General features: G+C 50.0%; 1 protein-coding gene across 2 annotated transcripts in view; it reads left to right on the top strand.

Annotated features, from left to right (window-relative positions):
* Window positions 1-24,405, top strand: part of LOC122543872 (WD repeat-containing protein 26-like) — a 59,905-nt gene that overhangs the window by 18,411 nt on the left and 17,089 nt on the right. For both annotated transcript variants that reach the window (XM_043682726.1, XM_043682727.1), the window contains exons 2-6: window positions 7,382-7,481; window positions 8,321-8,377; window positions 8,803-8,939; window positions 16,194-16,291; window positions 24,117-24,273. In XM_043682726.1, the coding sequence (XP_043538661.1) occupies window positions 7,382-7,481; window positions 8,321-8,377; window positions 8,803-8,939; window positions 16,194-16,291; window positions 24,117-24,273 (549 nt within the window). The remainder of the gene's footprint in view (window positions 1-7,381; window positions 7,482-8,320; window positions 8,378-8,802; window positions 8,940-16,193; window positions 16,292-24,116; window positions 24,274-24,405) is intronic.

The following is a 24,405-nucleotide window of genomic DNA, read 5'->3' as shown; positions in this document are numbered from 1 at the left end:
CCTGGGGTGGGGGAGTCCAGAACTAGAGGGGCATAGATTTAGGGTGAGAGGGGAAAGATAGAAAAGAGATCGAAGGGGCAACTTTTTCACCCAGAGGGTGGTACGTGTATGGAATGAGCTGCCAGAGGAAGTGGTGGAGGCTGGTACAATTGCAACATTTAAGAGGCATTTGGATGGGTATATGAATAGGAAGGGTTTGGAGGGATATGGGCCGGGTGCTGGCAGGTGGGACCAGATTGGGTTGGGATATCTGGTCGGCATGGACGGGTTGGACCGAAGGGTCTGTTTCCGTGCTGTACATCTCTATGACTCTGATTTCTTAAGCATCTGCACTCCTCACTATCTCCTTGTTCTTGATTCTGGCTATTATCCCAGTGCTGCCGGTCAGATCTTTGCAGACCCTGGCCCCCTTTGATCGCATCCTCCTGAGGAAAAACAAATAATACTGCACTCCCGCTAACCGGATAATTTCAGAGATTTTCACCAGCCCACTGTGCATTATAACTGTCGATGGCTGATTGTTTAATCAGTTTATCGCTAATCAGCTTGAACCCATGTCCTCCCGTCCATTCCTTCCCTTTTGAAGGTAATATTAACCTCTCCAGTTCCCTTCAGCTGTCTTTCCCTCCTGTCTGTGTGAGTTGGCAGGTCGAACTCACTCCCTGACCTGGCCCCCATGGAAAGAAGGTTCGGGGTCTGCTTTTGTGGGTTAGGGCTCCTTCTCTGTGAGCCGTGATCCCCCTCCCCCTCCATTTCTCCCCCTCCCCCTCTGTGTCTCGCGCTCGGTCTGTGTCTCTGTGTGCACACGCTCGCTCTCTCTCTCTCTCTCCACTTGAGTCAAGCACTCCATTTCTCCCCCTCCCCCTCTGTGTCTCGCGCTCGGTCTGTGTCTCTGTGTGCACATGCTCGCTCTCTCTCTCTCTCTCTCCACTTGAGTCAAGCACTTGTGTACTCGAGCTACACTTGCTGACCCACAGGACCATAACGCAGGCAGGCGGAGGCTGGGGAGTATTTCCGAGCAAAGAGACCTCGGTGTGCAGGCTCATAGTTCCTTGAACGTTGAGTCGCAAGTAGACAAGGGGAGTGAAGGAGGCGTTTGGTATGCTCGCCTTTATTGGTGAGTACAGGAGTTGGGAGGTCATGTTGCAGCTTTACAGTACATTGGGTAGACCACTTTTGGAACACTGCATTCAGTTCTGGTCTCCCTGCTATTGGAAGGATATTGTGAAACTTGAAAGAGCTCAGAAAACATTTACACGGATGTTGCCGGGGTTGGAGGATTTGAGCTACGGGGAGAGGCTGAATAAGCCAGGGCTATTTTCTCCAGAGCATGAGAAGTGAACTTATGGAGGTTTATACAGTCTTTTCCCAAGGGTAAAGGAGTCCAAAGCTAGAGAGTGTATGTTTAGGGCGAGAGGGGAAAAGATTTTCACCCAGAGGGTGGTGCGTGCTTGGAATGAGCTGCCAGAGGAAGTGGTGGAGGCTGGCACAATGACAACATTTTAAAAGGCATCTGGATGGGGACATGAATAGGAAGGGTTTGGAGGGATATGGGCCAAGTGCTGGCAAATGGGACTAGATTAATTTAAGATAACTGGTCAGCGTGGATGAGTTGGCCCAACAGGTCTGTTTCCCTGCCGTACGACTATTTGACTGTGGGGTGGAGGGCTGAAGTGTAGGAGGTGCTCTGTATTTTGGGTGAGACATTGGATGACAGGAGAAATTGTGCAACTAGCCAAGAGGAAAAGGGGAGCTTTTATAAGGTCCAGGCAGCTAAGAACAGGCTTTGGAGGAATTTTGGGAGAGTGGGACCAATCTTAAACGAGGAATCAAGCGGGCTAAAAGGGGTCATGAAATAACTTTAACGAGCAGAATTAAGGAGAATCCCAAGGCCTTTTATTCCTATATAAGAAGCAAGAGGGTAACCAGCGAAAGGGTTGGCACACTAAAGGATAAGGAAGGAAAGTTGTATGTTGAACCTGAGAAAATGGGTGAGATTCTCAATGATTACTTTGCGTCAGTGTTCACCGAGGAGAGGGACATGATGAATGTCGAGGTTCGAGATAGAGGTTTGTTTACTCTGGATCACATTGACACAAGGAGGGAGGAGGTGTTGGGTAGGCCAATGGATATTATGGTAGACAAATCCCCAGGACTGGATGAGATCTATCCCAGGTTACTGAGGGAGAGGAGAGAGAGGAAATAGCTGGGTCCCTGACAGATATCCTTGTAACATCTTTAAACACAGGTGAACACAGTGTCGGAGAACTGGAGAGTTGCTGACTTTGTCCCCCTGTTCAAAAATGTTAGTAGGGATATTCCGGGTAACTATGGACCAGTGATCCTGACTTCAGTGGTGGGAAAGTTGCTGGAGAAGCTATTGCGGGATGGGGTCTATTTATACTTGGAAGAGAATGGGCTTTTCAGTGATAGGCAACATGGTTTTGTGCGGGGGAGATCGTGCCGTACCAACTTAGAGTTCTTTGAGGAAGTGACCAAGTTGTTAGATGAAGGAAGGGCTGTAGATGTCATATACGTGTACTTTAGTAAGGTGTTTGATAAGGTTTCCCACGGTAAACTCATGGAGAAAGTGAAGTCACATGGCGTGCAGGGTGTTCTAGCTGGGTGGATAAAGAACTGGTTGAGCAACAGGAGACAGAGTGGTAGTTGAAGGGAGTTTCTCAAAATGGAGAAAGGTGACCAGTGGTGTTCCACAGGGGTCAGTGCTGGGGCCACTGTAGTTTGTGATAGACATAAACGATCTGGAAGAGGGCATTGGTGGTCTGATCAGGAAGTTTGCAGATGACATGAAGTTGGTGGAGTTGCAGAAAAGCAAAGAATACTGTCAAAGAATATAGATAGACTGGAGAGTTGGGCGGAGATGTGGCAGACAGAGTTCAATCCAGACAAATGTGAGGTGATGCATTTTGGGAAGCCTAATTCTAGAGCAAAGTATACTGTAAACGGAAGAGCCTTGGGCAAAGTTAATGGGCAGAGAGATCTGGGAGTTCAGGCCCATTGTACTCTGAAGGTTGCTGCACAGGCGGATAGAGTGGTCAAGAAGGCATATGGTATGCTTGCCTTCACTGGACGGGGTATTGAGATAAGAGCTGGCAGGTCATGTTAAAATTGTACAAGACATTGGTTCGGCCGCATTTAGAATACTGTGTACAGTTCTGGGTGCCACATTACCAAAAGGGTGTGCATGCTTTGGAGAGGGTGCAGAGAAGGTTAATGAGGATGGTGCCTGGTATGGAAGGTGCCAGCTATGAAGAGAGGTTGAGTAGGTTAAGATTGTTTTCATTAGAAAAAAGGAGATTGAGAGGGGGACATGATTGTGGTCTACAAAATCATGAAGGGTATAGACCAGGTGGATAGAGATAAGCTTTTCCCCAGGGTGAAGGATTCAATAACGAGAGGTCACGGTTTCAGGGTGAGAGGTGACGGTTTCAGGGTGAGAGGTGAAAAGTTTAAGGGGGATACACACGGCAAGTACCTTCACTCAGAGGGTGGTGGGCGTTTGGAACGCATTGCCATCAGAGGTGGTAGAGGCAGGCACGGTAGATTCATGAGTAGACAGATGCACGAGTAGGTGGGGAGCAGAGGGATACAGATCCTTGGGAATTGGGTGATGGGCTGAGACAGTGGGTTTGGATTGGCACAAGCTTGGAGGGCTGAAGGGCCTGTCCCTGGGCTGTAGATTTTCTTTTGTTCTTTGAGTCGTGACCCTGTCAGTCCCCTCACGACTGCTGCCTGAAACAACAGTGTCCAGGAACGCAAGTTGATCACCAGAGCAGATTTCCATCAGTGTTCTTTGTGGGATCTGATACGCAAGGTGTGCGCCTGGTTTGTGGAAGTGCTGCCGACCAGGCTCCAAGAGTTTCAGTGATGGGAAGGCAGGATCCTCTCCATTGATGCAGCAACATTGTGGGCCAGGATGAGAGCTTTGGGCCATGAATGCTGAGGGGAGTAGAGCCGATTGGACCGTGCTCTCAAGGGGGCTAGCACAGACATATTGGACTGATTGGCCTTCTGCTAGAGCGAGTGCTGCTACTCCAGACGTTACCGTCCATCTGGGTGGCTGGATTGAGCATTGGTTTTGAGGCCGCCGATCCTAAAGGGGGCCCCATCCCTGGGAGTGGGGTCTGAAGCTGTCTGCTTCCCTCCCCGTCCCCAGCTGTGATGGGTAAGCACATGCTATGCACACCCATTACTCCATTTGATGAGACGTCAGGATATCCGGCCTCTCTGGGACTCGTTTCGGGGGAGGGGGGGGGGTGTCGAACATGGGTGGGCCAGCTCGCGTCCTTCGTGTAAGCACCGCGGCAGCCTATTCGGCCCCTCCGGCACTCCTTCAGATCGTGGTAGGCCAGGTTTCGTGGCTGTCAGTTCCTTAAAACCTGGTACAATATCGAGAACTTGGGCACGGTAGCTCCAGACAGGAGTCCAATGTGCGCCTTAAAGAGCTGGAACTGCCCTTGAAGCTCAAGGTCAGCAGTCCAGGGGCCTCATTTCTGGTTTAGATTTATTTATTTCAGGTTTTGGTGAAGGCCTGTCACTGGGGTTGTGAACGAGATGGTTGGTTAGCTTGCTGGGTTCATGTGTGGATGTTTGCTGACCCTGCTGGGTAACGTCATCAGTGTGATTTCCATGAAGCGATGTTGTTCTGTCCTGCTGGCTTTCAGTGTGGGTCTGTTGCGTTGGGGTCTGTGTTACTTTTGGGCGTTGGGTTGTGTGGGGGGATGAACTTCCAGAGGGAGCGATGGATGAGGGAATGTTCACAAGACGTTTGAGTAAGTACATGAATAAGAAATGGCTGGAGGGAATAGGGGCCAAGTGGAGGCTGATGGGATTGGTTTCGTTTGGGATGGTGGTGAGCATGGACTGGCAGGGCCGAAGTGCCTGTTTCTATGCTGTATGCCTCAGTCATGTCCTTGACCCACCCCCCACTCCTCTCTTATGTGCGCTCTGTCCTGCAACCACGTATCGTCTGCCCACCTCTCGATTTCTTTTGCCCTGTCTGTTGTCACATGCTTCCTCTGAGGTGGCCTAGACTGTCCCTTGCTGTCAGTGAGGGGAGAGGTGGGATACACAGAGGGATGGTGTGTTGCTGCAAATGTATTAGCGTGCAGCTGCGTCCCTCTGTTAGGGCAGCCCTGGTTTATCCTTGATGCTGGGTGCACTGTGTGAGAAACCTGCTGGTGGCTGTGGGGCCTGTCAAACAGCCAGCTCACCCCCCCCCCCCTCCCCCCCGGGCTCTGAATCACACCACTGGCATGCTGACAGAGGAGACCAAACGGCCCACCTCTGGTTCTGTCCCATAACCCTTTACTATCCGGTAAGATGAAGGTCAGGTTGCCTAGACAGCAAGGTCAAGACGTTGGGGCCGTCGATGTGCCAGGCAGTGCTTTAGGGTGGCACGGTGGCTCAGTGGTTAGCACTGCTGCCTCTCAGCACCAGGGACCCGGGTTCAATTCCCCCTCGGGCAACTGTCCGTGTGGAGTTTGCATTCTCCCCGTGTCTGTGTGGGGTTTCCTCCCACAGTCCAAAGATGTGCCGCAATATCCAGGGATGTGCAGGTTAGGGTGGATTGGCCGTGCTGAATTGTCCCACAGTGCCCAGGGATGTGCAGGTTAGGGTGGATTGGCCGTGCTAAATTGTCCCATAGTGCCCAGGGATGTGCAGGTTAGGGTGGATTGGCCGTGCTGAATTGCCCCATAGTGCCCAGGGATGTGCAGGTTAGGGTGGATTGGCCGTGCTAAATTGCCCCATAGTGCCCAGGGATGTGCAGGTTTGGGTGGATTGACCGTGCTAAATTGTCCCATAGTGCCCAAGGATGTGCAGGTTAGGGTGGATTGGCCATGCTAAATTGTCCCGCAGTGCCCATAGTGGAGGTTAGGTGCATGAGTCAGGGGTAAATGTAGTGTAGTAGAGGAATGGGTCTGGGCAGGTTACTCTCTGGAGGGTCGGTGTGGACCTGTTGGGCCGAATGGCCTGTTTCCACACTGGAGGGATTCTATGATTCTTCTGTGATTCCCTCACTGTGTGAGAAGGATTTCTTTTCCCACCTTGCCGTTGCGATGTTTGCAAGTCCCTTTGAATCCATGCCCTCCCATCCTCCTGTCCCTTACTCAGTCGGCAGGTTGGCAGCAGCAGCAGCGTGTATGTTTGCGGTATCCACAAATTCAGGGGTTGCTTCGTACCCTGTGGCTCGCTGCGATCGGGAACACAGGTGTGAGCTAAGGAGCCTGCAGGAAAATCAGCAGCAGATACCCCTGTTCCCAGGCCCCTTGCCCCATCAGGGTAACTGCTGTTGCTCAGGAGCACAGAGGTGCTCTAAACCCTTCCCATTCATATGCCCATCCCAGATGCCTTTTAAATGTTGTCATTGTCCCAGCCTCCACCACTTCCTCTGGCAGCTGATTCCATACATGCACCACCCTCTGGGTGAAAAAGTTGTCCCTCGGGTCCCTTTTAAATCGTTCCCTCTCACCTTAAACCTATGTTCTCTGCTTTTGATCTCTACCCTGAGAATAAGACCTTGTCTATTTACTGTGCCTCTCATGATTTTATAAACCTCTTCAAGGTCACCCCTCAGCCTCTGACGCTCCCGGGAAAACAGCCCCAGCATATTCAGCCTCTCCCTATAGCTCAAACCTTCCCATCCCAGCATCATCCTTATAAATTGTTTCTGCACTCTGTCACATGTAATAACGTCTTCCCTCTATTGGGAACACCAGAAATGAACATGTGGATGGTCTGAAGGTGGAAGCTCAAATCCCAGCAGGTCAGCTGGAGGAAGTTCAATTTGTTGACTACATCTGATTGGTCCATTACTGAGATAATCGTCGATTATTGTAAAATCAAAACCTTCCTCTGGTTCACTTGCCTCCTTCAGGGAGGTAAACCCTTACCTGGTACGGCCAGAGTATGACTCCGGACCCACAGCAAAGTGGCTGACTCTTGACTCTGCTCTGAAACGACCGGATTGGGAGGTTGGGACTAGATTCATTTAGGATATCTGTTTGGCATGGACATGTTGGACCGAAGGGTCTGTTTCTGTGCTGTACAACTCTGACTCGCTGTGGCCCTCTAGATTATTTAATCGAGGGCCCCCCAGAAATGCAATCCTTATCAGCAATGCCCAAATGCTACAAGAGAATGTGTTTATTAAAGAACTGAGCAGCCACTCCTGTTCTGTGCGGAGTAGTGGCGTTGGGTGGGGGGGGGGTGGGCATGCTCTCTGTCCGGGCTCTGTTTGGTGAGTGGGGGAGCTCCCTGTCCTTGGTTTGTTTGGCCGTGTTTCTGTTCAGCTTTGTTAACTCGCTCTGCCCCTGCAAAACACACTGACGTCGTCTTCCCTCTCCCTCCAACAATGCAGCCAAACCGTCGAACAGCTGATGCAAGAGACGGGATGCAGCCTGGAGCATCCGTCTGCCACCAAGTTCCGCAACCACGTGACGGAGGGTGACTGGGAAAAGGTAACCGGGCTCCCTGATCGCTCCCTGCTGCTTCCAGCCCTGCTGGATTGAGACGGCACTCTGACAGAGCTGTCCTGTCTCATTCAGCAATGTGCTGGGGGCCTCGCCGCTCTCAAAGTATCCCATTGCCGAGGCCTCCTGGTTCATGTCAGTGCCAGCTGGGCAAAATGCAGACAGGGAAGCAAGCGTCGGAGATCCACTGTAACACCTCACCTGGGCTCCCGGGGCCCTGACCCCTGCCACCCCACTCTCGGAAGCTCTCTCATGAGACCTGACCCACTGTGCAGACCACCTGTGGGTTTTTGCTAATGTTCCATACGATAGTGTGGAGGGGGTTTTGCTCTGTATGTAAGCCCATGCTGTATTTGTCCTGGGAGTGTTTTACAGGAACAATGTGCAGGGAGCTTTACACTACAGAAGGGAGGGAGATTTGCTTTGTCAAAAAGGGTACAGGACGTTTACGGATCTGACCCCATGTCTGATGGGAGCATTGTCGAGGGCATAATGTTTTCTGTTTAAAAGATTAGAGAGAGCTTTACTCTCTATCTAAGCCCATGCTGTCCCTGTTCTGGGGAGTGTTTGATGGGGGACAATGTAGAGAAGCTTTACTCTGTATCTAACCCTGTACTGTCCCTGTTGTGGGGAGTGTTTGGGGGACAGTGTTGAGGGAGCTTTACTCTAAGCCCATGCTGTCCCTGTCCTGGGGAGTGTTTGATGGGGGACAGTGTAGAGGGAGCTTTTACTCTGTACCTGACTGGGATGTTTATTCCCCTTTGCTGGGCGGGGAGCAGGGTGACCGTGAGTGTATGTGCTTACTGCCATGTTATCTTTCTGTTTAGGCTGAAGCTGACCTCACTGAACTCAAGTCCTTGGTGCACTTGCCTCAGGCCATTGTGGTAAGGAGAGAGGCGGGGGGGATTACAGGGTTGCTGGTGGGCTAAGACTGTGGGCGATGGGGGCTGTCCACTCGTTTCTGCATGCAGACAGATCCGATTTGTTTCCAAATGTCTCCCCAGCGAGAATGAGAAGTCATTTGTGCATATCTCCTGCACTTTATGCTGACTCAGTTTGCTACTCTTGCTCCCTACCATGGGAATATTGATCACGTTGCCCTTCTGCAACGGGGGGGGGAAATAAGCCTCACTTGGTGGGGGAGGGGATCCACAGGCAGAAAGTGTGCGCAACACACAAATAGATCCCAAGGTCCACTTTACAGTGGTGTGTTGATCGGAGGATGTCTCCTGTTACCTTGCTGGTCCCCTGTCTGTTTCCCAGTCCTTGAGTCCTATCTGTTACTAAGATCCTCTTTAATGCCCCGCAGCGCATGAAGTTCCTGCTGCTGGAGCAGAAATACCTGGAATTCCTGGACGACGGGAAAGTGCTCGAGGCTCTGCAGGTGCTGCGCTTTGAGCTGACTCCGCTGAAGTACAACACAGACCGTATCCACGCTCTGAGTGGGTGAGTGAAGGCCGAGGCGGCGGGGAGGGGTAGGGGTGGGGGGAGAGAGACAGCCTGCAGATACTCTAATAAGAGTGCGACTGCCGCTCTGGCACATTCGAGAGCAGCAGGCCCGTTTACGTACAGCTACCAGGATGTCTCTCTTTGTCTCTGTGGGTGGCTGTCCCACTCCTGAGTCAGAAACGTGAGCCCATCTTCTAAGGCAGACGCCCCCACTGGCACGACATGGGGGAGCGTTAATGTTAGAGGTGCGACCTTGGGGCTGAGGCAGTAAACTGTTTACCCATCCAACCTTGGATGAAGATTAAACCTCCCATGTGCGCTACTAGGAGGAGTGCATTCTTCACCGCGCCTTTCCAGGTATTTTCTGTCTTGCCTTTCTGCATTTTTCAGCTTCATTGTGGATGCTCTAACATGCTGTGACTGTGAGAATATCTCCGCTAGCTTTTGTCCTTAGGTAAGTGTCTGCCACTGTGCCCTGGATGAGAGACAAAAGAAAAATGATTTTTTTGAAGAAAGTAGTTATGTAATGGAATATGAGCATCATTGGCGCGGCCATCGTTATTTGCCCTCGAGAAAGAGTGGCATGCTCCTTCAGAGGGTAGTTAAGAGTCAGCCATATTGCTGTGGGTCTGGAGTCACGTATAGGCCAGGCCAGACTGGATAAGGATGGCAGATTTCCTTCCCTGAAGGTTATGAGTGAGCCAGATGCATTTTCACAACAAAGGACGATAGTCTTGTGGTCACTGTCACTGAGACAAGCTCTCCCTCATCAGTCCTTGCCCTTCCAAATGCATGTAAATCCTGTCCCTCAGAATCCACTCCAGCAACATACCCACCGCTGTCGAATCCCTACAGTGTGGAAACAGGCCATTTGGCCCAACAAGTCCACACCGACCCTCCGAAGAGTAATCCACTCAGACCCATTCCCCTACTCTATTACTCTACATTTTCCCTGACTAATGCACCTAACTTACACATCCCTGACCACTATGGACAATACACCCTAACCTGCACGTCTTTGGACTGTGGGAGGAAACCGGAGCACCCGGAGGAAACCCACGCAGCCACGGGGAGACCATAAGACGTAGGAGTGGAAGTAAGGCTATTCGGCCCATCGAGTCCACTCCACCACTCAATCATGGCCGATGGGCATTTCAACTCCACCTACCCGCACTCTCCCCGTAGCCCTTAATTCCTTGTGACATCAAGATATACAAACAAGAAATACAACAAAAATTGAGGATATACAAACTCCACGCTGGCAGTTGCCTGAGGCTGGGATTGAACCTGGGTCCCTGGCGCTGTGAGGCAGCAGTGCTAACCCACTTGGCCATGTGCTGTATCCTTCCTATAGCATCCATACAGTAAAACATTAAGCTTCCAGACCTATCCATCCCTGAGCCATGTTTCTATAATAGCTATGATACCTTAGTCCCATGTTCCAAACACAGTCGAAGTTCACCAGCCTTACCTGTAAGACGTCTTACATTGAAGAAAATGCAGTTGAATTCATCAGCCTTCCCTCATTCTTTGCAAAGCTGTTTGCTGCCTTGATTATTAGACCTGCTCCCCTTATCTACTGTACCAGCCTTAGCCATTTCTCTATTCTCACCGTCTGTTTGGTTCCCACCCCTTACGAGCTTAAAGCCTCCGCGGTGACACTAACCAATCTCCCCACGAGGATGTTGGGCCCCATTCCAATTCGGGTTATACAGCTCATTCCAACCAGTGAAGAGATCTCAATGGTCCAGAAATGTGAATCCTTATCCCCTGCACCAGCTCCTCAACCACGCAATCATCTGGTCTACCCTCCTACTCCTACTCTCACTAACACATGACACTGGTAATAGAGCTGTGCTTTTCTAGCAACACTCAAATCTTGACTCTAATCTCCAGCATCTGCAGTACCCACTTCCGACTGGTGGTAGTCCAGCTATTACTCTCCTTGAACGCCTACTTTTTTAACCTTTTGCCTAGTTTCAGATATTCTCTCTGCACAACCTCATTCCTTTCTGTACCCGTGTCGTTGGTATCAATGTGCACAATGCCCTCCTGCAAGCCATTCTCCCTATTGAGAGTATTCTGCACTCTCTCAGGGATATCCTTGACCCAGGCACCAGGGAGGCAACACACCCACCGGATGGCTCACTGATGGCTGCAGAAGTGTCTGCCTGTGCCCCAGACTAGATAGGCCCCTATTACAATCGATCACTTGGAACTTGGCATACGCCTCATTACACTAGAGTCACTCATGGTATCAGAAACCTGGCTGTCGGGGCTATACCCCTCCCTGAGTGCCCCATCTCCCACACCCTTCAGTATCCAAAAACCACTACCTGTTTGAGATGGGGATAGCTACCACTTGCACTCTCTGGCTACCTCTCCTACCATTTCTAGCGATAGCCATCTCCCTGACTGTGTATCTGTAGTGTCTCCACCTTCCTGGAACTGCCATCGGTCACACCCACCTTTATTCTTGTAAACTCCTCGTCGCCTGGAACTACCATTCCAGCCGAACTCTGCGATAGGATTCGCACCCTTCTGTTGACAGTTTCCAGGATGTAACATTTAAGAAGGCGCAACAGTGCCACCTTTTCTCAGGGGGTGGCAGACGGGCTCCAACCAGAACTCTATCAACAAACGCATCGAGTTAGACCCCATCTGCCACCCCCTGAGGAAAGGAGCCGGGAGTGACCTCACCACAGGAAATGACGTCGCCAACCCAAAGAAACACAAACGTATAAATAGAAAGCAGGAATTTTTCAGCCTGAGGCCTACTGAAGATGTTACCAAGCATGGTGATGAAACGTCTGGAAATGAACCTTCCAGCTCAGCGAGCAAACCTACATCCAAACTTTGCTCAGGCTCTGTGATGTCCCACTTGATCGAATGCGGCCTTGACGGTAAGGAGAGTCCCATTCACCTCCGCTCTGGTATTCATCTCCTGTGTCAATACTTGAACCGAGGCTATAATGAGTTCAGGAGCTGAGTGAAGCCTTTCAATACTGTTCTAAGGGTAGACAGTTAGGGTTGTGTTTGGACCTCCATCTTAGTCTGTCTGTGAGTGTGAGAGAGCACACCACAGGCACAGATCTTTGTCTGTGAGCGTGAGAGAGCACACCACAGGCACAGATCTTTGTCTGTGAGCGTGAGAGAACACACCGCAGGCTCAGATCTTTGTCTGTGAGTGTGAGAGAGCACACCGCAGGCACAGATCTTTGTCTGTGAGTGTGAGAGAGCACACTGCAGGCACAGATCTTTGTGAGTGTGAGAGAGCACACCACAGGCACAGATCCCTGTTCTGTGTGTGTGTGGGGGTGGTGGTGGTGTGTGTGTGTGTGTGTGTGGGGAATCATTGGTTCAGCCCCCTGTCCCATCAGTGTGTCAGCTTGGAGGAGGGGAGCATTGGAATGTGTGTGGATGGGGGTCATTACCGAAATTGTTGGCTGTGAATTACGACAACAGTTTGGTCAAGCAGGACCCCAGTTCGTGCAAATTTGCTGCCCCAGCCTTGCACATTAGAAAGACAGGCTCTTGTCTGTTTATCTCCCCTTCTCACATCTTTGAAAGCGAATTATCATCTACTCCCCACCCACACATGAGACTGTGGCTCAGCACAGATAAAGTATCATAGAGATATACAGCATGGAATCAGACCCTTCAGTCCAACTTGTCCATGCCGACCAAATATCCGAAACTAATCTAGTCCCATTTGCCAGCACTTGGCCCATATCCATCGAAGCCCTTCCAATCCATATACCAATCCAGATAGCTTTTAAATGTTGTCATTGTACCAGCTTCCACTACTTCCTCTGGCAAGTCATTCCATTTACGCACCACCCTCTGCATGGAAATGTTGCCCCTTGAGTCCCTTTTAAATGTTTCCCCTCTCACCTTAAACCTTTGCCCTGTAGCTTTGGATTCCCCTGCCCTGGGAATCAGACCTTGGCTATTCACCCTATCTATTCCCCTGATGACCTTATAAACATCTATAAGGTCATACATCAGCCTCCGACACTCCAGGGAAAGAAGCCCCAGCCTATTCGGCCTCTTCCTCTCGCTTAAACCCTCCAACCTTGGCCAACATCCTTTTCTGAACCCTTTCAAGTTTAACCAACAATTTCCTGATGCAGGAAGGCCGGAATTGAAAGCAGTGTTCCAAGTGTGGCCGAACCAATAGCCACAGCATGACCTCCCAACGCCCATACCCAATACACTGACCAAATATCACTAGCCTATCAACCTGCGACTACACTTTCAAGAAACTATGAACCTGCACTGCAAGGTCTCTTTGTTCAGCAACCTTACCGTTAAGTGTATAAGTCCAGCTCTGATTAGCCTGAAGAAAATGCAACACCTCGCATTTATCTCAATTAAACTGTATCTGTGATTCCTCAGGCGATCTGATCAAGGTCCCGTTTTGGTGTCAGCTGCACAGTTACTAACTATATATTCGTAACTACATCACTTACATAAGTGACTAGAAACAGGACAAAAGATGTCCCATGCGGGAAGTCATCAACCATGCTTAGAAACCCTAAGCAAGTCTTAACCAAATCTTGTAATGGCATAATTTGCATAACTCCTCATGACCCTTTATTAAGCAGTCACGACTTCCTTGAACAGCATGTGCAACTTTCAAACTTCTCATATTGAATGAGTATTGTGTTGTCTATTTGCCTGGCCCCACCACCTTCAACAGTTCACTACCCCTTAGGGAGCCATAGAATCTCACTGCGTCCAAATGTACAATTCCAGCAAATGTGAGGGAATTGCAAGAAGCCAGAAACTTGCGTTTCAACACACACACACACACACACACACACACACGAACAAAATGACACCATCCAAGGACAAAATTAAAAATCTCACAACACCAGGTTATAGTCCAACAGGTTTAATTGGAAGCACACTCGCTTTCGGAGCGCCGCTTTGAAAACTAGTGTGCTTCCAATAAAACCTGTTAGACTATAATCTGGTGTTGTGTGATTTTTAATTTTGAACACCCCAGTCCAACACCGACATCTCCAAATCAATCCTCGGACAAAGCAGCCTATTTGACTGACACCGCATCCTCCACCTTCGACGTACAGCCCCTTCAGCACTGAGGTTCAGGAGCAATAGTGTGTCCCGTCTCCAAAACGCGCTGCAGCAGTACGCCACGCTTCCTCTGACAACACCTTGCAAAAGGGCATACAGGCGGCACGGTGGCTCAGTGGGTTAGCACGGCTGCCTCACAGCATCAGGGTCCCAGGTTCAATTCCAGTCTCTGGCAACTGTCTGTGTGGAGTTTGCACATTCTCCCCGTGTCTGAGTGGGTTTCCTCCGGGTACTCCGGTTTCCTCCCACAGTCCAAAGATGTGCAAGTTAGGGTGGATTGGCCATGCTAAATTGCCCATAGTGTTAGGTGCATTAGTCAGAGGGAAATGGGGCTGGGTGGGTTACTCTTCGGAGGGTTGGTGTGGACTAGTTGGGCTGAAGGGCCTGTTTCCACATTGTAGGGAATCTAATCTAATCTAATCAAACCCAAAACCCACTTCCATACAGAGGGACAAGGGCAGCAGATACATGGGAACACCACCCCCTGCAGGTTCCCCTCTTGCTCATCACCTTGACTTGGAAGTGCACCACCGTTCCTTCAGTGTGGCTGGGTGACAATCCCGACAGCACGCGGACTGCAGCAGCTGAGGAAGGCAGCTCCCCACTGCTGCCTTCAAAGGGAAGTGTACTAAATGGCAGTGGTACCCAGAACACCCACAGCTGCTGCTGGCCCCCCTGCTGTGGTTCAGGAAGGCCCTTGGCGGGCAGCTCCCACGCTTGTTAAGGGAGTCGAGCTGAACACATGGAGTTCAGGTCCCCCAGCAGCCCTAACGTAAATAAATAGCAAAATAGGCCGGAGGGCCTGAAATGCCGCCTCCTCTTGTATTCCAACTCGGCCGGAAGTGCGGAGCCACACTGAGGTGTTACTTGGAAATCCTGGTCTAAATTCTATTCCTTTTGCTGGAGGTCAGGAACATAAAGAAGGGAGGACCCCCCCCCCGGCATCTTGATCTTGGCAAGATTTCCCACACCTTACCACGCAGCATCATCAGGCCACATTTGACCCTGCGCTACATCGGGAAGGATTTGGACAGCCGGCTGAGGGCTCAATCGAAGAGTTTACAGGAAGAAAGCCAGAGCTTTGTTGGTCAGTGTGTCAATCGTAGGAATTGGGAGGTCAGGCTGCGGCTATATAGGATAACAATAGAAACGATATTGTCAAACTCAAAAGGGTGCAGAGTGGATTTACAAGGATGTTGCCAGGGTTGGTGGGTTTGAGCTACAGGGAGAGGCTAAACGGGCTGGGACTTCTTTCCCTGGAGTGTCAGAGGCTGAGAGGTGACCACATAGAAGTTTATAAAATCGTGAGGGACATGGGTGGGGTGAATAGCCAGCGTCTTTTTCCCCAGATGGGGGGAGTTGAAAACTAGAGGGCATAGGTTTAAGGTGAGAGGGGGAAAGGCCTTAAAAAAAAAAAAAAAAATGACCTAAGGGGCATCTTTTTCATGCAGAGGCTGGTGGGTATATGGGGCGAACTGCCAGAGGAAGTGATGGAGGCTGGTACCATGACAACATTTAAAAGGCATCTGGGATGGGTATCTGAATAGGAAGGGTATGGAGGGATATGGGCCGGGTGCTGGCAGGTGGGACTAGATCAGATTGGGATATCTGGTCAGCTCGGGAGAGTTGGACTGAAGGGTCTGTTTCAATGCTGTATGACTCCAGGAGGAGGGGTCTTGGGAGGGAATCGCAGTGCGTGAGACCCAGGAGTGGGAGAGACCATGAAAACGAGGACTCGATATAAGCTGAGCCCTACAGACAGTGGCATTTTGAATGCCCTTGAGTTAGTAGAGGAATAGAAAGTGGACGATAAGGCAGGGCTATTCAATCTGAACGGAACAAAGTCATGGGGGTTAGGAGCGAAGACGGGCTGGGTCGGGCGATGAAGCATCTCGATTGAAAGCATCGAAAACGTGGACCCTCGGTGCAGGCTGACACTCTCCGAGCAGTACTGAGGGAGTGCTACTCAGCCTGCGTATTGGGAGCCGAACCCACCGCCTGGTTACCAGTAGTACAGTACTTCATTAGCCTGGGGGATGTCACTGGGGGTCATCCTGGAAGTGGAAACATTGCAGTAGAAAACGGGGCTTGCATCGGACTTATGAGCCTCTTCAAATAATCCTTGGGGATTTGTTTTGTCTTCCTTATCAGGTACCTGATGTGTAGTGATGCAGAAGATCTCCGGGCGAAGGCGGAATGGGAGGGAAAGGGCAGCTTGTCACGGACCAAGCTCCTCGATAAACTTCACAGTGAGTCCTGCAAGCTTGCTTTACTTAATCATCATCCCTGCTGCTCCCCCGGTGCTCAGTGACCATGAACAGGAGCTGTAAAACATCCCCCATGTTATCCATGGAGTGTTGGTCACACTCCCACTGGTGCGGGAATGCAGTCATGTATCTGTTGACAAGGCTATAACCTTTTTCAAGTCAAGACTGAAGCACAAATGTACTTTCCTGCTGTTCCTGTCCTGGGAGTGTCTGGGCAGAGTTGAGGGAGGTTTAACTTTCAGTTCAATAGAATAGAGGGATATTTACTTCCAAAGTGTAAAGGGTACTTTGTATCTAGCTCCGTGCTGCCCCTGTCCTGGGGAGTGTTTGATGGGGGGGACAGTGTAGAGGGAGCTTTACTCTGTATCTAACCACGTGCTGTCCCTGTCCTGGGGAGTGTTTGATGGGGGACAGTGTAGAGGGAGTTTTACTCTGTATCTAACCCCGTGCTGTCCCTGTCCTGGGGAGTGTTTGATGGGGACAGTGCAGAGGGAGCTTTACTCTGTATCTAACCCCGTGCTGCCCTTGTCCTGGGGAGTGTTTGATGGGGGACAGTGTAGAGGGAGCTTTACTTTGTATCAAACCCCGTGCTGCCCCTGTCCTGGGGAATGTTTGATGGGGGACAGTGTAGAGGGAGCTTTACTTTGTATCAAACCCCGTGCTGTCCCTGTCCTGGGGAGTGTTTGATGGGGGACAGTGTAGAGGGAGCTTTACTCTGTATCTAACCCCGTGCTGCCCCTGTCCTGGGGAGTGTTTGATGGGGGGACAGTGTAGAGGGAGCTTTATTCTGTATCTAACCCCATTCTGTCCTGTCCTGGGGAGTGTTTGATGGAGGACAGTGTAGAGGGAGCTTTACTTTTGGCTTATCAGTACAGAGAGCTTGAATGTTTACATTGTACGGAGAGCGTTATTCTATATCTATGCCTGTCCTGGGTGTGTGTGTCCTGTTTTCTGGCACTCAGCCTGATGAATGTCTGCATTGCACAACACCTTTGGTTTGTGTTCTTGCCCTGAAGCCTTTGTCTCCGGCTAGTGAAGTTTCCAAGGTTCTTGGCTTCCACCCAGCAAGCATCCCAACCGCGTCTAATCCTCACCCTCCCCTGTGTTTGCTCCTCCTCATCTCAAACACTTCCTTCACTCTCACGTGCTCCTGTCCTCTCTCCTCCGTGGCCCCCCTCTCTCCCCTGCTCCTGCCCCCACTGCCGCAGCCTCTCTTCCCCTCCCCCCAATAAAACGTTCATTGTGCGCCAAACAAAAACAAACTGAGAGACACGGACGCTGAAAGTCAGAAGCGAAAAGCGGAAGGGGCTGGAAAATCTCAGCAGGTCTGGCGGCTTCAGTGGAGAGAAAGCAGAGTTAACGTTTCAGATCGCGTGACCCTCCGTTGGGTTTTTAATCCCCTGCAGTTTCCGTTTGGGTTTCACTGTGCGACCTCTGGGTGGTCAGCCGAGAATTGGTGGTATCCACTGCAGAGTTGCGCTTTGTTGAAATGGAGCAAGACTGCAGAAAGCTGCAGGACAATGGGGTCGAGGGTCCTCGTGCACAAATCATCACGTTAGCGTCCCAAGTTCAGCGGGTAATAGGAAAAATTGGCCTTTATGACTCAGCCCAACAAGTCCTCCACCACCACAACTCTGAAGAGTAACCCACCCAGCCCCATTTTTTTTTTTAGATTACATTACAGTGTGGAAACAGGCCCGTTGGCCCAACAAGTCCACACCGACCCGCCGAAGTGCAACCCACCCATACCCCTACATTTTACCCTTATACCTAACACTACGAGCAATTTAGCATGGCCAACTCGCCCGACCTGCACATCTTTGGACTCTGGGAGGAAACCGGAGCACCCAGAGGAAACCCACGCAGACACGGGGAGAACGTGCAAACTCCACACAGTCAGTCGCCTGAGGCGGGAATTGAACCTGGGTCTCTGGCGCTGTGTGGCAGCAGTGCTAACCACTGAGCTACCGTGCCGCCCAATTTCCTGCTGACTAATGCTAACCATTGAGCCACTGTGCCGTATTGGAGTGTAAAAGTTAGGAGGCTTTGGTAAACCTGTACAAGGCACTAGTCAGACCACATCTGGAGTGCTGTGAACAGGTTTGGTCCCCTTTTCAGAGGGTTAGATAGGGTGGATGGTGATGGCTTGCACAAGGGCTTTAACTTGAGTGGTGATAGGTATAGGACAGATGTCAGAGGCAGTTTCTTTACTCAGAGTAATCAGGGCGTGGAATGTCCTGCCTGCGACAGTAGTAGGCTCGCCAAATTTAAGGGCATTTAAATGGTTATTGGATAAACATATGGAGGAAAATGGAATGGTTTAGGTGGATGGGCTTCAGATTGGTTTCACAGGTTAGTGCAACATCAAGGGCCGAAGGGCCTGTACTGCGCTGGAATGTTCTGTTATGTTTTCTAAGGAAAGTCCCCTTACCTAAGGATGTAATCCAAATGATTTCCTACGCACAAAGCCATGTTGACTATCCCTAATCAGTCCTTGCCTTTCCAAATACATGTACATCCTGTCCCTCAGGATTCCCTCCAACAACTTGCCCACCACCGACGTCAGGCTCACTGGTCTATAGTTCCCTGGTTTGTCCTTACCGCCCTTCTTAAACAGTGGCACCACGTTTGCCAACCTCCAGTCTTCCGGCACCTCACCTGTGACTGTGGATGGTACAAATATCTCAGCAAGAGGCCCAGCAATCACTTCTCTAGCTTCCCACACAGTTCTGGGGGATACCTGATCAGCTCCTGGGGACTTGTGCGTTTTGAGACAGGTAGCACCACCTCCTCTGTATTATGGACATTTTTCAAGATGTCGCCATCTATTCCCCCACATTCTTTACCTTCCATGTCCTTCTCCATAGTAAACATTGCAAAATACTCGCTTAGTATCTCCCCCACCTCTTGCAGTTCCACACACAGGCTGCCTTGCTGATCTTTGAGGGGCCCTATTCGCTCCCTTGTTACCCTTTTGTCCTTAAATGTATTTATAAAATCCCTTTGGATTCTCCTTAATCCTGTTTACCAAAGTTAACTCACGTCCCCTTTTTGCCCTCCTGAGTTCCCTCTTGTGTACTCGTACTGCCTTTGTACTCTTCTAAGGATTCACTTGCCCTCTCCTGTCGAGACCTGACATATGCTTCCTTTTTCTCGAATGAAAGCTCCAGTCATCCAGCATTCCCTACACCTACCAGCCTTGCCTTTCACCCTAACAGGAATATACTGTCTCTGGACTCCCGTTACCTTATTTCTGAAGGCTTCCAGTTTTCCAGCCGTCCCTTTACCTGTGAACATCTGCCCACAGTCAACTTTTGAAAGTTCTTCCCGAACGGCACCAAAATTGTCTGCCTTCCAGTTTAGAACTTGAACTTTTAGATCTTGTCTCTCCTTTTCTGTCACTCTTTTTAAAACTAATAGAATTATGGTCACTGGCCTGAAAGTGCTCCCCAGCTGACACCTCAGTTGCCTGCCCTGCCTTATTTCCCAGCAGTAGGTCAGGTTTTGCACCTTCTCTAGTAGGTACATCCACATACTGAGTCAGAACATTTTCTTGCACACATTTAACAAACTCCTCTCCATCTAAACCCTTAACACTATGGCTATCCTAGTCTATGTTTGGAAAGTTAAACTCTCCTACCATAGCCATCCTATTATTCTTACAGATAGCTGAGATCTCCTTACAAATTTGTTTCTCAGTTTCCTGCTGACGATCTGGGTGGGGAGGAGCAGGGAGGCATAGTCTATAATACAATCCCAATAAGGTGATCATCCCCCTCCTTTCTCAGTTCCACCCAAATAACCTCCCTGGATGTATTTCTGGGAATATCCTCTCTCAGTACAGCTGCAATGTTATCCCTTATCAAAAACGCCACTCCCCCCCCTCTTCTCTTTTCCCCACCCTCCATCGTTCCTAAAGCATTTGTATCCTGGAACATTAAGCTGCTACACCTGTCCCTCCCTGAGCCATGTTTCTGTAATTGCTATGATAGCCCAGTCCCATGTTCCTAAGCATGCCCTGAGTTCATCGGCCTTCCCTGTTAGGCCTCTTGCATTGAAATAAATGCGGTTCAGTTTATCAGCCCTACTTCATTTTCTGCTTTGTTCCTCTGGCTCCTCTTCCCAACTGTGCCAGTCTGCGACTGATCTCTCTTTTCACTATTTCCCTGCGTCCCATCCCCCCTCTGACTCTCTCTCGTCAGGGGCACAGGCAGATGTTTCTGCGGCCGACAGCGAGAAACCAGAGTGGGGTGTTGCCTCCCTAGTCCCAAGGCCAAGGATATCTCTGAGAAGATGCAGAATATTCTCAAAAGGGAGAGGAGTCAGCAGGAGGTCGTTGAGCATGTTGGAACTCGTGACAGAGGAAGGGAAAAGGGCAACGTTGGAAATTAGGCAGGAATTTTAAAAAGTAGGTGTTCGAGGGGAGTAATATGTGGATTACTGCAAGTGCTGCGAGCTAGTGAGGGTAGGAATCGGAGGATAGAGCGGATGAATGCGTGGCTGAGGAGCTGATGCAGGGGAGAAGGACTGACATTTTTGTGTCATTGGAATCTCTTCTGGGGTCGAAGTGACTTGCATAAGAAAGATTGCACCTGAATTGGAAAGGGACTAATATTCTGGCGGGGAGATTTGCTAAAGCTGCTCAGAAGGGTTCCCAGTAGTTGTTTTTAAAAAAAAAAAAGGCTGGGTGTGTGGTGGATCTCAGGGAGGTAGTGAGAGAAGAGACGAGTCTGCGACTTTTACAGTTGGGAAAAGGGACAAGTCGAGCATCAGGGTACACAGGGACAAAGCAGAGAATGAGGTAGGACTGATAAATAAACCCGCATGCATTTCACTTCAGGGGGCCTCCTAGGGAAGACAGACAAACTCAGCGTGATTTGGAGGATGGGACTGGCATTACAGAGATGTGGTTCAGGACTGGAAGCTTAATGCTCCAGGTTATAGATTCTACGAGAAGGACAGAAAGAGGGCAAGAGAGAAAGGGGCAATGCCATTTTTTGATTAGGGACAACATTACGGCTGTACTTAAGATATTTCTGAGAGTAGGTTCAGAAAAGTTAATTGGGCGGAACTGAGAAATAAGAAAGGGGTAATCACCTTATTAGGGTTGTACTCAATATCTGCAGGAAATTGAGAAGCAAATCTGTCAGGAGATCTGTAAAAAATAATAGGGTTGTAATGGGAGGGGATTTTAACTTAGATTGGGACTGCCATGACTTGGATGGAGAGGAATTTGTTAAACGTGTACGCAAAACTGTTCTGATTCAGTATGTGGGTGTATCTACGAGAGAAGGTGCAAAACATGCCATCCTTTTGGGAAATAAGGCAGGACAGGTGACTGAGGTGTAAGTAGGAGAGCACTTTAGGGCCAGCGACCATAATTCTATTAGTTGTAAAATAGTGATGGAAAAGGATAGACCAGATCTAAAAGTTGAAGTTCTGAATTGGAGCAAGGCCAATCTTGACGGTATTAGGGAAGAACTTTCAAAAGTTGATAACCGCAGGTCAAGAGACGACTGGAAAATGGGATCCCTTCAAAAATGAGAAAGAGAGTGCATCCAGAGACCGTACCTTCCTGTTGGGGTGAAGGGTAAGGCTGGTAGGTGTAGGGAATGCTGGATGACTAAAGAAATTGAGGTTTCAGTCAAGAAAAAAAACGAAGCATATCTTGGGTATAAAGAGCAAGGAATTGAGTGAATCCTTAGAGTATAAAGGCAGTAGGAGTATACTTCAGAGGGAAATCAGGAGGGCAAAAAGGGGACATGGCTTTGGTAAGTAGTGTTAAGGAGAATCCATGGGTGTTTACAAAGACATTAAGGACAAAAGGGTAACTAGGGAGAGAATAGGGCCCCTCAGAGATCAGCAAGGCCACCTTTGTAGAACCACAGGAGATGGGGGAGATCCGAAATGAGTATTTTGCATCAGTGCTTACTGCGGCAAAGGATATGGAAGCTAGAGAACCTGGGCAAATCAGTCACGCCATCGGGAAAAATGGAGGACACACTGGACATCGTAAAATGCAGAAAGGTGGGTAACTCCCTGGGACCAGATCTGGTGTACCCGAGAACTCTGTGGGAAGCGAGGGAAGTGATTGCTGGGCCTCTTGTTGAGATATTTGTATTATCGATAGTCACAGGCGAGGTGCCGGAAGAATTGGAGGTCGCATAATATGGTGCCACTACTTGAGAAAAGTGGTAAGGAAAAGCCAGGGGACTATAGACCAGTGAGCCTGTGTGGGCAGGTTGTTGAAGGGGATCCTGAGGGTCAGAATTTATATACACTTGGAAAGGCAAGGACTGATTAGGGATAGTCAACATGGCTTTGTGGGTGGGAAATCATGTCTCACGAGCTTGATTGAGTTTTTTGAAGAAGTAACAAAGATTGGTGAGGGCAGAGCGGTGGGCATGATCTATATTGACTTCAGTAAGGTGTTCAACAAAATTCCTCCTGGTCGACTGGTTGGCAAGATTAGAGTGGTCCTGGAAAAGCCCAGCGGGCCAGCCACACCTTTCGACTCTGATCTCCAGCATTTGCAGTCCTCACTTTCCCCCACCTAATGGTACGGTCCTCCGGAGCATTGCTGAACAAAGAGACCTTGGAGTACAGGTTCATAGTTCCTTTGAAAGGAACTATGGGATAGTGAAGAAGACATTTGGTATGCTTTCCTTTATTGGTCGGTGCGTCGAATATAGCAGTCGGGAGGTCATGTTGCAGCTGTGCAGGACGTTGGTCAGGCCACTTTAGAAATACTGTGTTCAGTTCGGGTCTCCGGATGATGTTGTTAAGCGTGAAAGTGTTCAGAAAAGATTTACAATGATGTTGGAGGGTTTGAGCTACAAGGAGGGGCTGCACAGGCTGAGGCTGTTTTCCCTGGAGGCTGAAGTGAACTTAAAGGTTTCTACAATCATGAGATACATGGATAGTCAAGGCATTTTCCCAAAGGTAAGGGAGTCCAAAGCTAGAGGGTGTAGGTTTAAGGTGAGAGGGGAACAATCTTAAAAGCAACTTTTCCACACAGAGGGTGGTACGTGTATGGAATGGGCTGCCAGAGGAAGTGGTGGAGGCTGGTACAATTACAACATTTAAAAGGCACCTGGATGGGTATATGAATAGGAAGGGTTTGGAGGGATATGGGCCAAATGCTAACAGGTGGGACTAGATTGATTTTGGATATTTGGTTGGCATGGACCAGTCGGACCCATGCGGCACAGCCTTTGTGGAGAGATTGTTTCCCTTTGTGGGAGAGTCACAGAGATGTACAGCACGGAAACAGACCCTTCGGTCCAACCCGTCCGTGCCGACCAGATATCCCAGCCCAATCTAGTCCCACTTGCCAGCACCCGGCCCATATCCCTCCAAACCCTTCCTATTCATGCACCCGTCCAGACTGGGCACAGGGGGCATAACCTCACAACAAAGAAGTCTCCCTTTTAAGGCAGAGACAAGAAGGAATTTCATCTGAATCTGTGGAATTCTTTGCCTCAGAGGGCTGTCGAGGTTGGGTCATTAAGTAGATTCGCGACTGCGCTAGATTTCCAATCGCTAAAGGGTTATGGTGAAAAGGCAGGAGGAGTGTGGAGGTGGGAATGGTCACAGCAGCCCTGATCTGATTGAATGATGTGCCAAATGATCTGTCGGGACTCCCATGGTGATGTGACCTCTCATCCATCACCGTTTGGTGGTTGGGAAGCCGTGCTGGGGAGGGAGGGGAGGATTCTGGGAGCAGGGGACAGCGAGAGGCACCGAGTGCCAGTGGTGAGCTGTAAGCGAGCAATCTGACCAACCAATTCCGCCCCTCTTCCCGAAGCGTACCTGCCACCGTCGGTGATGCTGCCTCCCCGGCGTCTGCAGACCCTGCTCAGACAAGCGGTGGAGCTACAGAGGGACCGGTGCCTGTACCATAACACCAAGGCTGACACCAACCTGGACTCCGTCTCACTGCTGATGGACCACGCCTGCAGCAGGTAACAGGAACAGGCAGCAAACTGCCCACCTCTGGGAAATGAAGCTCAGTGAGTGGGCAATCCCGCGCGCGTGTTAGAGTGTCCACTGGGTGGGGGGGGAGACGGTGAGATGGTTTGTCATCATATCCCTAA

This window comes from Chiloscyllium plagiosum, chromosome 45, assembly GCF_004010195.1.
Source record: "Chiloscyllium plagiosum isolate BGI_BamShark_2017 chromosome 45, ASM401019v2, whole genome shotgun sequence".
Taxonomy (NCBI): Eukaryota; Metazoa; Chordata; class Chondrichthyes; order Orectolobiformes; family Hemiscylliidae; genus Chiloscyllium; species Chiloscyllium plagiosum.
Note: the sequence above shows the minus strand (reverse complement) of the source record. Positions and strands in the feature narration are given on the sequence as shown.